This window comes from Porites lutea, chromosome 8 (genome assembly GCF_958299795.1).
Source record: "Porites lutea chromosome 8, jaPorLute2.1, whole genome shotgun sequence".
In the NCBI taxonomy this organism is placed as follows: Eukaryota; Metazoa; Cnidaria; class Anthozoa; order Scleractinia; family Poritidae; genus Porites; species Porites lutea.
Window position 1 is genome coordinate 6,907,545 of NC_133208.1, and position 16,931 is coordinate 6,924,475.

General features: G+C 37.5%; 2 protein-coding genes across 2 annotated transcripts; one reads left to right on the forward strand and one right to left on the reverse strand.

The window, feature by feature from the left end:
- Nucleotides 1–2,384: 2,384 nt before the first annotated feature.
- Nucleotides 2,385–10,697, reverse strand: LOC140946446 (C-reactive protein-like). The gene is made up of 5 exons (XM_073395570.1): nucleotides 10,351–10,697; nucleotides 8,263–8,477; nucleotides 7,065–7,089; nucleotides 4,382–4,595; nucleotides 2,385–3,067 (listed from the first exon to the last, which is right to left on the reverse strand). The coding sequence occupies exons 1-5, from the start codon at nucleotides 10,478–10,480 to the stop codon at nucleotides 2,671–2,673; spliced, it is 981 nt and encodes a 326-aa protein (XP_073251671.1). The 5' UTR covers nucleotides 10,481–10,697; the 3' UTR covers nucleotides 2,385–2,670.
- Nucleotides 10,698–14,596: 3,899 nt separating this feature from the next.
- LOC140945155 (adrenocorticotropic hormone receptor-like) lies at nucleotides 14,597–15,894 on the forward strand. The gene has a single exon (XM_073394216.1). It carries the CDS (start codon nucleotides 14,597–14,599, stop codon nucleotides 15,536–15,538), a length of 942 nt encoding a protein of 313 aa, XP_073250317.1. The 3' UTR covers nucleotides 15,539–15,894.
- The last annotated feature ends 1,037 nt before the right edge of the window (nucleotides 15,895–16,931 follow it).

A 16,931-nucleotide genomic window follows, 5' to 3' on the forward strand; every position in this document is an offset into this window, starting at 1 on the left:
AGGAAACATTTTACTTAAGTGAAAATTATAGATATTCAAAGTAGACAGACTGCAAATTATGGTAGTTACTAAAAATGTATCTACATGTCCCAACTGTTCATCAGTAGGATGCCTAAAATGCGTGCAATTCCAGAATTGGCTTCGGCTCCATTAAATCCTATACCAATTGCGGAACATTTTAGTAGGAGCCACCTACCGTGTGAGCACAGTCGCGGACAACACATATAAATGAGGAAAATAACGCAAAGCAAAAATAAGACGTTATTAAACGAACTATAAGCGCCATTAATCATTCGCTTCAAATTTCGAAGGTCTGATAAGTTAGATACATTAAGTTCTTGCAAGAGAAGCATTTTTGATTAGAAACGGCAAAGTAGTTGTAGAATAAAATCCTCCGTTTAAATGGGGGATGACGCTTAGTGTCTTTTCAAACAGCATGGCTAAAGTGTGGGAAATTCCCTTCATCAAAATTTACTCGGTAATTTCATACCCTTCGATTATGATTTTCGATGGCGAATGACAGCTTTGTCAGCATATCAGAGTTGCTTATAATTTTTTAAATTGGCTTGACGTAGGGGGATCGAATCAGAATTTTCTAACACGTCAAGCAATTGCCAGGTTACATGTGGTAGGTTAAGCTTACAACTTGATAATTAAAATTAAGAAATGCCTTACGCTTATTGCATGTGCGCGTTAATTAATATTATTAAACAAATAAACCGGAATAAATTAAATTTCTTAATTTAAAATTTATACAGTAATTCCCTAGATTAAAAAAGGAAAAAAAATGTACACAATGTTCAAAAGACCCTCTGTGTTTGCTTGTTTGTTTTTTTTTTCTATTATGGGCTATATGAAAGAACCTAAACTCATAAAGATGCCCAAAGGCATACTAAAGCACCCATGTAATTAAGAGTACTACACCAGCGCTGTATATGTTCGGTGAATGTTCATTAAACGTGAGCGAATTTTAATCTATTTCTACGCCGATAGCTTTGACAATGCCACTTACTTCAATTACCGTAAATAAAATCTTTCCGGTGCGCTATCTCCGACGTCCGCTTCGATGATCCCCTCGAAAGGATCCTTGTTTTGTAATGCGGCATTACCGTTCGTTTGTGAGCAATTAAAGGAAGATGAACCTCGATTGATACGTACCCGTACTCTTAATGTTATAATATTAGAATAGGGGAGCTTAGCAGAATGAGGGCGCTTATTAGAATAAGAGCGCTTATTGGTACATATATTATAACTTGTATATATATATATATATATATATATATATATATATATACACACCCGTTTTCAAAAAGGTTTTCATACAGAGAGATATATAGATAGATATATACTTTCGTTTTCTTGCACGTGCGCCCGTGTGTATTTTTCACTTGTTATTGTCCAACTTGTGAAAAACTCGGTTCGACGATAAATTTTCTTGGTCTTCTGGGTTTTTCTTCCAATTTGAAATGTCGTTTTGAATTTTTTTTTTTTTAGAAAAATACATGCCCCCCTGCGATACAAACTTGCAATGGCGAATTATATAGCTGATTTTGGGAATGAGGAAAACATCCCGCGAAGCAGCCGATCCGCGAGTTGTACGGCGTCACCAAATTGGTAGGCCAAATGCCATGGCATCTGTAGCAAGTGACGAAGCATTTTTATTGATGGAGTGTATTAAAAAATGCGCTGTCCATGGGCGTGCTTAAGAGAAACTGTAAACTAACTTGAAAGCATTTGTGGCCGACAGTTTATTCTGTCTTCAATGAGACGTTGCCGCGATTTTACACGAAAAAAGGTGAGACATTAATATATATGACCCGCTCATCATGGTTATGATAAAATCTACTTCTATGAACCTAGTCAACGTCTTGGTCCGTTTTAATCAACTGCTATAATATTGTTGCTCCTTCCCACACATCCAATATGGACATCCACCGTCACATCTTCCTTCTCAGCGGTTTCGAAAACACTTTTTTTTTCATTTCATCTGCGTTTTTCCCCTTATCTTGTAACGACAACAATGATATGACCTACAAGTGACCGATTTCCTCATTCTTTAATTTTCAAGAGAATGCAAATCAAGAGAATTGCAGACAATATTCGTGCATTATTTTTTTCAATTGACAAATTGCAACAAAGAACCTGACGAAAAGAAAAATTATTGTTCAACCAAGTTTTTTCACAAGTTAGACAATAACAAGTGTAAATGCACACGGGCGCACGTGCAAGAAAACAAAAGTATATATCTATCTATATATCTCTCTATATGAAAACCTTTTTGAAAACGGCTGTATATATATATATATATATATATATATATATATATATATATATATATATATATATACTGTTGTCCTCTCATCCATGACTCCTTCTTTCCTTATTGGAATGGAAGCGCTTAATGGAACAGGGGCTCTAATTAATAAAAACACATTCGAAGGGGGCGCTTATTCGAAAGGGGGCCCCCAGCGGGGGTAACGTCAGCAGCAAAAAGCGAAACAACAGCAACAACAAAACAAACTGATATATCATGGAATTATCGCAACCTCGTTCCCAGGGCGCTTTTCCCATTGGTGTGTTTAACGAGCGACAGAAAAGCAGTCGATATCAACATATTTCGTTCACATTTAGACTGCGCAAAGAGTAAGTCACCAGCTTGTGTATTACGCACTAAATCTCACATCTGGATGGACATTTGACAACAACATCACCATGCCTTGAGATCAGAAAATCAGACCACATGAGGACATTTCCAATTCCCATATTACAGCCCTTGGACATGCGAACTATTTCTGCGCCGGACAACACATAACTCCATACATGAAGTCCACTGAGTGTTCCATGAAAGCTCTGTATTTGTTGGAAACTATTAGGATCTGCCATTTTGTCTTGATCTTGACCAATTACCAAGTACCCTCGACCAGGAATTACATATCCGGGTTTAAAGCCGGTACCGTTAATGGCCATTACGCCGTCTACTGTCATACTCCATTCTCCATTCTCATTTCCCCAAGCTACGCAGATATGGTGTCTTATTCCATCGTAGTATTTTCCTAGACCAATGCTCCTTCATAAAATAGATGGATAACAAATGAATAAACTGAATCATAATTTAGACATAACTTGTAGCGTTAAGAAGCTGATTGATGTCCGTTATAACGAGAGTTTAAACACCAAAACAGTGCTGTTGGGGCCGAGAAAGGTGTCCGTAAGTCCTTGATTTAGGGACCGGTCATTATTTATCGCCTGGGGGGACAGGGAGGGGGGTTGATTTGGGGGTTATCACTTGATATTTAGGAGAACAAAAGGGGGAATCATAACTGTGAACCCAAAAGGGGGGATCACTGAAAACTTTGGAAGGATTCAGAGGGGGGACCACTCAAATTTGCTTGGACATAAAGACATCATGGGACGGGGGAATCGCGAAAGTCATCAACTGTTATTAGGGGGGATCACTTCAGCGAAGTAACATTCAAAGTCAGGATCGGCTAAATTTCACCTTGTTTGGACCAAAGCCTCCCCACCGGCGATAAATAATGACCGGTCCCTTAATCGAGAGTCCATAACAGCAGGACACTTGGTTTTAGTCAAATATCTGTAATTTTCACCGGGTATTCAGAAGCTGTCCGCACGTATTATAGGGGTATCCTTGATAACCAGGAATCCAGGCGAGAGTTGGTTGTATACTAAGCAAAAAGAAACCCACAGTTCATTTGGCTGCCAGTGCCGACGTTGTGAGTGTTTCCCTACCCTTCCAGCATATCCTTTCATTTCCTTGCTCGAGGAATTAAGATTAGAAAATGTTGAACATGCTTTGCATGTTGACACGATACCGTTCGAAACTAGTCTTAGTAGCCGTGCGCTTATTACAGCAGGTTCAGTTATGGCCACCTGTTTATTTACAAACGGATGCTCGTACTCAAAAAACCAGTTTCACACGAGAAAACAAGATTGACGAGACCAAAAGTTCGGTCTCATTGCTGCGATACCAAAGCTTGACGCGATTTCTACTGAGCCGCCTTTTTCTCCTCCTCGTTCAAGAAGAAGTTAAAAAGAGAATCCGTTCACAGGGTTGATTCTTACTTAAATTCTCTGCATGCGATATAGGATTCAATGGCGCCGAAATTAACTTTGGAAATGCATCAATTCAAGTATCCTGTGACTATTTACTGAGTCGTACAGCATTTAGATGTTTATAGAAGGGACATTTCAACCCCCGCCCCCTCATCCACCACCACTCACCCTGAGATTAGCCTTAATTGATTGAGCTCTAATACCATCAAGTGGCCACAGAGACTGGCTACTATCTCGGACCAAGAAACTGAGGATCGTTTCATGCAGTGTTAAGAGAGAGTGCTGGCAGTATTGGCTCGATCCTTACCTCGTCTCACCGTTTATTGCCAGTTCCGTTCTAAAGATCGTTATTTCATTATGTTGTCCTGGAATAGCATAGCTAAACGTCACGCCTTTATTGGTGTCTTCAGTCTGCATCCAAAAGCAAATTGTAAACTTTGACAATTTCATAGGCCAGGTCTGGTTGACGTAATTTCTGGTGCTCTTGGAAGGAAAATTAAGGTCGTAATCCGAGATTTCACCTAAAAGCAAAAGAATAAAATGAAACGATTTCTTTGCTTAAAGGACTATATGCTTTCCAGCACTAGTTTGGAAAGAATTGGATGGGAAAAAGAAATTCCGACAGGATAACTAGCCTGTTGAATAATCCTTGGCTGTCTATGTATAATCCAATCCATCGGAAACATTGTTGTCACTATTATTATTATTATTATTATTATTATGATTATGATTAATATATAGATTTAGCCAGGGCTAAAAGCGAAGCTCCAATTAATGAATTTATAATTTAAATCAAAAAATAAACTTTTAATCCACAAATCATTCAACTAATAAGGGCACATTCATGTGACTTTTGAGGGAAAGGCTAAGTTATTTTAGAGTAAAACATCTTCGATCACATTCAAGATCACAGTAGATTAGGCCTCAAAAACAAATTCTTGGAAAACAAATCACGCCAAATTTTTTTGCGTTCGACAGGTTTACTTTACAAATTCTTGCCAACAAATCTGGGGGTGTTTCAACCAACCTTTTATAATTTTTATACATCACATTTGAGGTGAAACAGTACTATTTATCATACAGACCTCGGACAAAATGCAGTATTTCACAATTTTTCAAGACAAATTGCACTCAGTCAATATTCAGGACGATCAATCGTAAAGCGAAACCGTTCAAAAATTTCCAAAATCACCCATATGGCTAGCCGGTTCTCGTTTCTATAAGTGCGAGCTGTCAGTGTGGTCGAGTGTTTGAATGAACTTTAATAGAGTTAAGCTTCAACATAATAGCGAATTTATTATTATTATTTTTTGTTATTTAATGGTTTCAGTTATAACGATGTGTAATCTTATAAAGCGTTTGATACGCGCGACATTTTTGAGTACTCCTGGAAGCGATGTTCATGAACGATGAAAACAAACGGCACAGACAAGCGATTAAAATTGCAAGAGAGACTACTAACAATCAAAAAAAGAAATATAATTCGATTCGGTGAAACCTTTACAGAGATAACAATTTTCATTCATGAAGACAAGTATTAAAGTGTCTCTAAAAATCCTGAGTCTCGGCGTGAAGCTTTATAAGCCGGCTTCCCGGCGCGGGTGTTTACTGTTTTCCAAGGTGAACTCCTCGAAGCAAGAAAATTGCTCAAAGTTTTCCTTCTACAGCCAAATTTATAACTAAATATTCTTCGGAACGTTTTCTTTCTATCTGTGGTGAGCAAATATATCTGAAGGCTTTTTAAAGTTCTGTAAGCTTATATCAAACCGTTCAAACCTGATACTAGGTCAGATCATTGCCTCAAACTACGGCTACAAACGTGCATAAACTTGCCGCATAAACTGTCAATGTGAATGTGCAAGACTTCATGAAATTAGATATAACAAAAACAAACATCAAATACAATAGTTACTCAGGCTTACCATTCGAGATTCAGTTCCTGAAAGCTATCAAGGAAGGCCACAGTTGCTTGAGACTTTTAAACCCTCTTAAGCATTAAGCAAGGTGAAAAACGAAAACGATGCCATCCGAAATCGAATTACCAAATTTTGACAAGCGACGCGTTCCTCAACCAAAAACCCAGTAAACAAACCAGCCATGAATAACGGAAGACTCTTGATAGCAGCTGTATTTCATTTTGTACATCCAGAAGAAAAAGACAGTTAAAAACATCACAAGTTGACACAAAACTCTTCAGCTTCAGCTGTCAAAGTAAACAATTTTCAAGATGCTGCATAATTTTTTCGCATGAACTCACCTGTCAAATTTTGACCAATCAGAGTATAAAAATTGGACGTAGAGCGTGACCAACGCGTGACCATGGTAAGATAAGGTCTTCCCCGCCTGTACTTTTAAAAAAACTGGCTGAATTTTCGCTTCCGAAGTCAGTTTGAAATCAAAATTCTAATAGTGCGGGGCCATAGTGACATAAACAAAACATATTTGATATGAATCCTTGGAAAAAATAAACTTGAGCCTGCGATCATTTCAAACTGGTAATTTGTCAGCGGATAACATCAAAAAAATACTCGACCTCGATGGGTCGACAGTTGAGCCCGCGCTACGGTCAGGTGATACTGGTCAGCGGATGCCCTGTTTTGACAGCTGTCAATTGATCACAACATTGATGTGAAAAAGGAGCCCATTTAGTTTTCTCTTGGGCTCCCAAACGAGCTAAAATGTGAGAGTAAACATTGGTTTTCCTGTGGTGCGGACGGACGGTCGGTCGGCGGTCGGTGTACGGTCACGTGATTACCAAATTTTCTGGGATGGGTAGATTTACTTAGCAATGGGGCTCCGCCCACGCGCGCGCGAAGCGCGCGCGTGGAGCTCCGCTATTATTGTTATTATTATTATTATTATTACTAATTTTCTATTATGGTCATGGTTGCATATATATAAATCATTTATGTCATGGTGGCAACAAGAATGCAAAATTTAACAACAAGTAAACAGTTAGTTGTAATTGATCAACAAATTGGACTTCTCACCATCTCTCCCAATGCAGTTGTTCATCTGGAAAAAAAAGGGAACATGAACAATAAATAAATAAATAAAGTTAAGACGTAATGGATTATTTTCTTTTTATTTCAAATTTTGTAAGATCATGGTTGACTACGATTGACAATGGTCGGTTAACGACGAGCTTACAGTAGCTTTGGTAACTCGAGACATTGGATAATAGCCCGTTTTTTCAAGAGACAGTGTATTAGTTTTTGAAGGGAATTTTCCTTTTGTATGGTCGTAACTTTAAGCATTCATATCTGACATGGGAAAGCAAAAAGTAAAGCTACAAAAAGGTTCCAGTCAGCAGGAGGAAACAAATAACCGCAAATTCGAAAACAGGATGAGAAATGAATACAAGTAACATCATTAAAAAAATGCAGTACACTTCAAAACTTGATAAATTCACGTTGCTGGACACTGCATTTAAACTAAACTGAAGAAGTAAAGACAAAGTTGTTAAAGTAACTCTAATGTTTGGGACTGCAGTACACTTTTTTTCGACTCGGTCTACGCTTAAAGCATGGTTGTTCGAGCTAAATCGAGGGCATATTCATATATAGAAATAATGACAGAAAGAAAACTAAATTTTCTTCGAGTTGGCAGGAGGTTCGAGTTACCGAGGGTAAAATTATAGTAAATGTATGAAGGAAATCCAGCTGAAATCGATTTCGGTTCCAGTTAGCGGCGGTTCGAGTTATCATATCTGGAGTCGACTGTACTATTTAAATAGAAATAGAATGATCTGGCTTGATACTAGGGAACTTAAGCAAAGGCGTTTTTGACCGACGCAGGTCAACCGGAAGTAGACTTTTTACATTCCTGAGCAGTGGTTTTGCCCAAATTTTCAGTTAAATCGTATCTAAAAGTGTAAAGAAACTAACCAATACAAATTTTGTATCGTCAAGGCATATTAAAAAGAAAACATCCTCACTTCCGGTTGACGCGCGTCTCTGCAAAACGCCTTTGCTTATTAAGCTCCCTATTGAAATTCTATCGATTTAGGTTTCTGGGAAACTGCCCACCTGCCCCTTCCCTAAGGCAACATTTTGCCCTAAGTGAGAAGTAAGTGATAATGTTAGCTTAGGGGAGGGGTAGGTGGGCAGTTTCCCAGACACTTAAATTGATCCGAAATTCTCTTTGCTTCCCTTGGGCCGACTTATTGCTCTGATTGATGTAACTTACCATGACAACGTCATAATAAATGACGCCAGGTTCAACAGTTAAACATCCTGGACACGAGACTTTGCTGGCATCATTCAACTGGCACTCGTTGTGGTTTTTGCTCATTGGTTTGTAGTTGTATGATAAACACCCTTTGTTTTGCAAACACATAATCCCACAGTCAAAGTCACGTGTTACGTGATGAAAGGCAATCACATGACTTTGTAGCGAGTATCCTTTGAGTAAATAAATAATAAAAGGGCTTCAATAAAGACAAGTGAAGTAAAGTTTAGTTGCAAGATATAATAAAAAACTTAATAAAAGTTGCATGTATAGCACAAGCTAAAAAAATAAATAATGAATGTTTTTTTTTTGTTTTGTTTTTAAATACGCGTAATTGTATGTATCAATTTGTTCTGAAGGTTTACTTCAGTCAAAATTAAAATTCATGAATTTAATTAATAGAAAGAATTATTCATTATAAAATGCTGAGACCGAATTGGTCAGCACTACAACTTTACATTTCTCGGTGACCTACGACTATACATTTGTTGACGTATGCAACTTAGCTATACGTGCAATTTAATGACGTAGTCGAACAACCCATAAGCTTTGGACGACAAATTGAAAAGGGATCGCTCATGAAGGCCTTAATAATTTAGTTGTAACGTTTATTCCAACGAAAAATCTCTGTTCAAAAGGAAGAAAATCAGGTTTTTTGTAGTGTTTTCATCGAGGTCTACAACCTTTAGTTGAGAGTCAAGTTAGTTTCCGTCAGACATACATATTTTGCCTAAACCGCATCCACGACTATTAAGGATGGTTTTCTCTAGCGACGGAATCGGATCGGAGTCGTAAGAGCGCTTATGACCTCCTGAAAATCTAAAATCGGAGTCGCAAGCGGAGTCATAAAGGCGACGCAATCCGAGACAGAAAGGTCAGAACGTTTCCATTTTCTTCCGACTCCGCTTATGACTCCGTCGTTTACGATCTAATGAGAGCCAGATTGTCGGAATCGGAAGCAAAGTTCTACACCTTAATTACGACTCCGACTCTGACTCCGTCGCTAGTGAAAACCAGCCTTTATAAGTACGTATTAAATTGATTTCTTACGTTTATACCAAACGGTAAAATTCTGCTTCTGAGGAGAATAACGTTTCTATTATGGTGTCATTACGGTTCCACCACTTTCACTGGCAGTTAATTAGTTGCCTTAGGTGTAAGTGGTAGCACAATAGATGTTTTATTCAAGACATCGACATGTTTGGCAAACAAAATGTGAAAGCTTTTAATTTAAGCGCGAAACAGTACTCACAGTACGTTTTAAGACCACTTAAGTATATACTAAAACAGTGGATAGTGTTTTCGCGCGCTCTGATTAGCTACTGAATCAGTGAATATCCTGCACTAGCCACCGACACTGAGGTGAATAATTGTTTTAGTATATACTAAAACAGTGAGATAGTTGAGCACAAAAATGATGATTTTTTAACTCATTTACTGCTGCCAAAGATTACAATTTTGGCGCCCGATGACCGAACGACCGCGGTCGTCGCTTTTTCTTGCCGACAAATGAATCTTTTGAAGGCATTTGTTTGGCTCTCGCGGGGATATTTCTTCAAAAGGAGTTGTGAATTCTTTTTGTATTTCAAATCATTCTGTAAAAATGATTATTAAATTTAGCGTTAAGCTTGTTTATGAACAAGTCAACTTAAGCTTAATTTGCATTTGTAAACAAAAACTTTTTCACAGGTTTTATCGATAAATTCAAGTCAAAAAGACAAATCTTTACCTGTTAAAACTTCCAAACCGAACTTCGTCACCTCCGTGTATTTCGGGAACAGCTTGCTTGATTAGTTGTGAAATTTCTTTGTTTGTTACGGCAGCAAACCGGGAAGGCATTTTGCTCGCAACTTACACGAGTTTGGCGTCGCTCGCTAGGAGGAACTGGAGGTGAATCAGTGAATAGTAGTGGATATTAACTTCGCCGCTAACGCGGCCTCGGTAAATACCACTACTAGCCACCTCCACTTCGGTGAATAATTGTTATATGTTTGAGGTCGTTCTACAAAGTTAGAAAATATCAAAATATAGTGTGGTCACTGTTACCTTCATTTGCTTCAAAGTACGCCAAATTTTGTGATAATCGTCTCTTTATCATCGAACCAGCAGCCATAGAGGACATAAGGATAATTGCATTCCACTGAAATGTAGTGAAAATCAGATTCCATAACTTCATTTCATCGCAGTCTTTTGGGATAAGAAATCTCTGTCCCTTTTTTATGAAACAGGTTAACACCTTCTATTTCCCAAATGACGAGGGATTTTGAGCTTTTTCCATCTTTGCAAACACAATCAATTATTCCATTTTCTTCTGTGTACTTTTCTTGTTGTCGCGGAAAGAAAATTAGATTAAGATGTCTGTATGATTGACATTTCAATGAAATCCTAATGGTTGTAGTTTTATTCAACCGCTGCCGAAATCTGATGGAGTCTTAGCTCACCTGTCTTTGGGTAAATATAAAAGCTGAGCGACTTCAGCTGGGATATGAAAAGAAAATTAGTACTCTCTGTGCCGCGCGTTTATTAAGCTAAAGAAAATTAATTGCCTTAAAAATATTTTTAGCTTTTGTTTGATTTTTACGCAATTTCAGGGAAGGACACCTTTACCAAAACTGCCCAAGTACGCTGAAAAGAAAAAAAATATTAAAAAAAGTTACTGTAACAGCAAACATCCATTATGGACAACAATGCAAACTTGAAAGACCCGCTTGGAATTTATCCTTCGGTTGCTTGTAGAATGTGATTATTTAATTTTGCTTTTCGAGCCAGTTAAGAATTAATTCAGGAGACAAATGCCTTCGACAAAGACTGTTTAAAAGACATCAAGCAAAGTAAACATGAATTGTGTGGCGGGTGTAAACTATTTAATCACAACTAGAAATTGTAGTAGGCAGTCATTCTGTATGCTTTCAAATATTCACCATTCACAACCACACTTTATCACCAAAAAAATTCTTATAGGAACCCGAAAAAATGAATGTCAAATTTCACAAAGTTACATCTTACACAGGAAATTTTCAGAACTTTACCTATGTAATCACAATTCTTGTGAAATTTGACATTCATTTTCTCGGACTTCCATGAGAAATTTTCTTTGCTGTTGCTACAGAGGATTTAAACATCTTTTATACTACTACTGATTGGCTTAGAGCAGTGGTATTTCAGCCTAATTTGAAATACCTACATGTGAAAATTACAAACCTTTTGCAGGTAGTAGTATAAACAAATAATAGCATGATTTGTACGTGATATTTGGCATAAATACCACTTGTGATATTTCAAAATTGTCTCAAATTTCACTCGCCTAACGGCTCGTGAAATTACGTATAACAATTTCGAAATAGCACTCGTGGTTTTCATGCCAAATATCACTACAAATCATGCTATTACCTAGTATACTAATTTAGCCCAGGGTTTTTGTCCACTGAAAATTAACATTACTCAATTTCCTAGTGGATTCCGTCCTAACATCTTCAAGTTTGCTGACCAGAGCCCGGTTGCATAAAACCTGCACTTAAGTGCTCACTTAAGTAGGTCACTTACGAATCCGTGTTGCATGGAACGCACTTAGCACTTTAGTAAGTCTCTGTTTTACGTGGTAACTTACGCGCTCACTTCAGGGCACACGTTACCTTGATATAGTACTTTATTAATGATTCACTCTTTTTTTTTTTTCAAGCTAACCATCGGTGAGTGTAAAGAAAGTTAAAAGTCGTTTCGAACACTTTTAAGCCTCTCAAAAAATGAAATTTGCATGCAAACGTTATTTTTCTTCAGAAACTACTGAAAATGATAGTTCTTCTTCTTTTTTCACAAAGTCGGCCTTTAAGTGTACATCAGAGGTTAACAAAGTGCATTAGAACGAATTACGTGAAGAAAAATACTTTTTTTTCACTTCTCAGTAAAAGATCTCGTTAACTTTAGTAAAAACAGTAACGATACGGGACCTACATAGGTCCCGTAAATTTACGTGCTATTTTTCCCGTAAAAAAAGTTTTATGCAACACCCGCAAATTCTGTTGCATAAACGACACTTAAGTAAACACTTACAAAAATCGTTAGTGCACCCACTAAAGCGAATTCCCTCAGTGGACCACTTAAGTGATTTCATGCAACTGACTTAAGTTACGAGTGCACGTACGTAAACCCGTAGTTGTTACGGACGTTTTAAGCAACCAGGCCCAGGTCTGGTTGACAAAACTAGTGAGACCTTTGCTCCGAAAAAAGAAATCGTAATTCGGAAGTTCACCTTGAGAAATAGGAATGCAACATATTAGCGGAGCTCTTGCGCACGAAGCGAGCTAGCGGAGCACCATTGGTAAGAAAATGAAGTAATCTACCCATCCGAGAAAATTTGGTAATCACCTGCACCGACTCGACGTTATTTTGGCGGGAAATCGCATAGGCACCGGCGTCTTGTAAATCAGAGACAAGTAAAGAGTCAATAAAGACGAAAACGGAAAGCGGAAATTGTTTCTGTATCCGTGTTGTCTACAGTATTTAGTTTAGATTAATTGTCATGTCCACAAATTTGAAATATAGAGCAGGAGAAAGACAGAGAAAAAGAGAAAGTAGCCGGCAGGCCAGCGAAGCTCAACGAGAAAAAGAGCGACTGAGATCTAGATCAGAGCGAGAGATAAAAAGCAAAGGAGAAACTTTTTTGTTAGAAGAATAACATGAAAATTTAATTGTAGCGGCGGTAACAAAATGAGAAATGCTAGCAGCTTTCAATGCAAAGGTGAAAATGAGCGGTAGCGAAAAAAAAGCTAGTGAACGAGAACACGTACGACAATTCGTTCATAAAACTTGTAACTAAGAAGTTTCTGGAAGTTTCATGTTGTAGTCCTGTAAAACAACGGCAAAGAAATGTACAAAAAAGTGTGCTGCACGTCCAACCTTTTTTTTTGTTTTTTTGCTTACCTCTAAATCCTTTGTAAAATTTTCGATGTGTTCATATGAGAGGGCGGGCTGGCTCGGTTCCCGAGATCTCGGTAAGCGGGCTGGAAATTTTGCCATATTAACACTTCATCCCGGTTACCGGGATGAACGGCGGGATGAATTCTGGCGGTCCGGGTGACATCGTCTTGCATTGCCTGCTGTATTTTCCACATCATAAGCATCCCATTTAACTGCAGTGATACACCTTTAAGAGTTACCGATGCTAAGATAGGCCCGAAAGTTAAAATTTTTGTGTTTCGCTATGTTTGCTTTGTTTCCCGAATTTGGCGCCAGAACTCGTCCCCAGGATCTTTGGCCTTTTCTTATCTCGGAAACCGGGCTGAAATTTCTCATATGAACCCAAGGCAAAATTCATCCCGGTAACCGAGCCAGCCCGGTCAACCGGGCTTATGTGAAGAGGCCCTTAAGCTAAAAGGTCTAATGAGCTGTCCATCATATATAGCCCACAAAAAATAATTAGATCCAAGTAAAAGCTTTGTTAGCGTCTCACTGACTGCACAAACTTTATCACAAACCTCTGTAGTGTAAAGTGCCTAATGACGACTTCTATGGATTGTTTTAAACAACATCTCTAGCAATCGCTGATTCAAACAAATTCACAGCAAACTTTTACCAAACGTTTGCCTTCTTTAATTATCGATACACAAAACCAATTAGTTTTAAGTAACAATCTGCGAGCATTATAATAATTTATGAATTCAAATTGTCTTCTTTGTAGTATTTTGGCTTCGTTTAAGTGACAGAGTTAAGAAATTCACTTTTTAGTATTGATAATACAAAATGATCCAAAATTTCGCTCTTTAAAATTGTAACTGCGATATTGCTTACAATAAGTCTAATACATTTTCCTAATAATAATACTAATACTAATAACAATAATGATGATGATGATGCTAATAATACTCCGACAATAATAATATGTAATACAAGAAAGTTCGAGTTCTAATTTTATAAGTTTGCCCTCGTTTGTAAAGATTTTAATGTATTTCATTTCTTCCGGCTGTCACCTGTTCTTGAAAAAAATCAAGTATTTGTTCTTTTTTTCCATGAAGAAAAGGAAACAAGATAAATTTGATTGATTTGATAGAATCAAAAACAATCATTTCTGACCGGCTCCTGGTGGGTTTGATACCATTGAATAAAACCTAAATGACACAGCTGTCGCCTATATTTTTGATTGTCTAATACATTCAAAAAGGATGTTTGTCTTTCAAAACCAACAATTTCAAATTGAGAAAGGAAATCTAAGAGAAATTTAATCAGTTTAAGACTGTTTTGAGTCTCATTGTTATCCCAACATGAGGGCCTCCTCTATGTCAATGGCAAATTGGGAATGGTGAACGTTATTACATTGAGCCGAATGAATCAATCTTGGAGAGAGGGAAACTTCGATCTTAAATATTTCTGGGCGGTTTTCGTTGCTATGACAGCATTGGCCACGTCGCTAATGAACGCGCTGGTAGTCAGTGCGATTTGCAAAGACCCGAGTAGAAATTTGAAAGCGGTGCCGTCCAATTTGCTGATCGCCAGCCAAGCCATTGCAGATTTCTTTGTTGGCCTAATCCATGACCCATTGTGTAGCTGGTGGATTTTAACGTTCTCATCGACCGCCGCTCACGTTATAGAGGCTGTCAGCTCCCTTTTCTTGGTTGCATCGGTTTTACATGTTGTCGCGTTGTCTTTCGATCGTTATATTGCCGTTTGGCGGCCATTGAGCTACCCCTCCGTCGTCACCAAGAAAAAAGTGACCATCTGGTGTATTGTGATATGGTCTTACAGTTGCATATACATGGCATACCGCACTGTGCTCAGAGAGCTTAACCATCCGATTGTCATCATAAATATCCTATCTGGAACTCATACCATTTTGCCTTCATTCATAAGCGTAATTTTCTACATCCGTATTTACTTTGCATTGCGAAACAACAGGAAAAGGGCCTGTGTATTGGATGATTCAGGGCAAATAGTAGCGAACGCATATAGAAGAGAAAGGAACATGACAAAAGCTATGATGGCAGTCTTGGGTCTTTTTCTCCTGTGCATCACACCTTGGTTTCTTCTTTACCAAGTAATTGATGCTTGTCCAACTTGCAGCGAACACACATCTGTTGAAATGTACCTGTTTGCAATATTTTATTATATCTTTTTGCTGAAGTCCTTGCTTAATCCGTTTCTCTACGCCTGGCGTCTTCCGAAATTCAGATCAGCCTTCAAAATCATGCTAAAAACCAGTAGGATCTCACGGACTGACAGAATAGGGACAATGACAAATTGACCATGAAAGATCTCGATTGTTTGTTTTGTTTTGTTCTTTAACTGTACGCATGTACTGCATGTCTATTTGAAACGTGCATATTAGTCATGATCGAGTTCCAGATGTTCCCATCCCAATTTGATCACTCTAGAATGACTGGAAAAGAGCGTATTGATTTATGTACAAGTACTTTGATTTTTTTTTTTTTTCAAAAATTGCCATTCCAAGCCTTATCAAATAATCTCAATTTTAATGTTTTTTTAAAATTAACCAAAATAACACTAGTGTGTACCTAAGCATGTTCATGATTTGTCAAAGACCTTGGAGTAATTTTTGATCCCACACTATCTTTTGATAATGAAATTATCATATTTCTATTACAGTGTCGTCTTGCATGTCGAAACTATCTCAAATAAGCCGCATTAGATTCGTTTTTAATAAGGAGTTACTTGAAACCGTAATAAATGCGCTCGTTTTCAGCAAACTGTATTACTCTTCGTTGGTATGGTCATCCACCTCACTGCCTGAAATGTTCGTAACTTACAGTAAGTTCAAAACTTTGTCGCGCGAAGTATTTGCAACGTAAAGAAGTAGACCATAATTATCTCTCCTGTAGTAAGAAATCTACGTTGGCTCCCTGTAAAAACACAACTGTCTTGTCGAGATGCTACCTTAAAATTTAAATGTATGACGGGTCAAGCGCCCGAATAATTAACATCTATGTTTACTACAAGGGACAGCGTATCTGGACGTACAACCAGGAACTTTCAACAACTAAACATTCCTCTTTTTAAAACTGTGACACGGCAGAAAAGATGTGTATCTGTCTGGAATAAGCTAGATTCAAGGATCAAATTATGCAAGAATTCCGCTTCCTTCAAAAGAGCTTTAAAAAATCACCTTCTGAATAAATTTTGAAATTGACAATAATTAATTCGTATTGTATATATTGACCGTATGAAGTTTAAGTTAGAAAGCTATTTCAATGTAATTTAAATGTAAATCGTCGCCCGAATGATGTCAATAGGTCTTGTATATATACATTTTGCTCTTGTAATCCTGTAAATTATTATTTTTTTAAATCCCATTTGATCACTGAAAAGCCCCAGATGTGGATGTGTTCAATGAATGGGTGTATCTATTTTAATTATTATTATTATTTTTTGAGATTAACCCGTCGGGCAGAAGGACATAGATACCAATCGTTTGGACATTATCTTAACTATATATTGGATAACGAACGAAATGAAAAAATATACTACTTGTATCTATGTTATTATTATTAATATTATATTTATATTTATCATAATTATTATTTCAAATTCATTTATTATTTCATTTATTTTTTCCTAACTCTGAATAATAAACAATTCAGGAGCTCCTGACAGTTGGGTTAGGCTTGCCTTATCGCAAC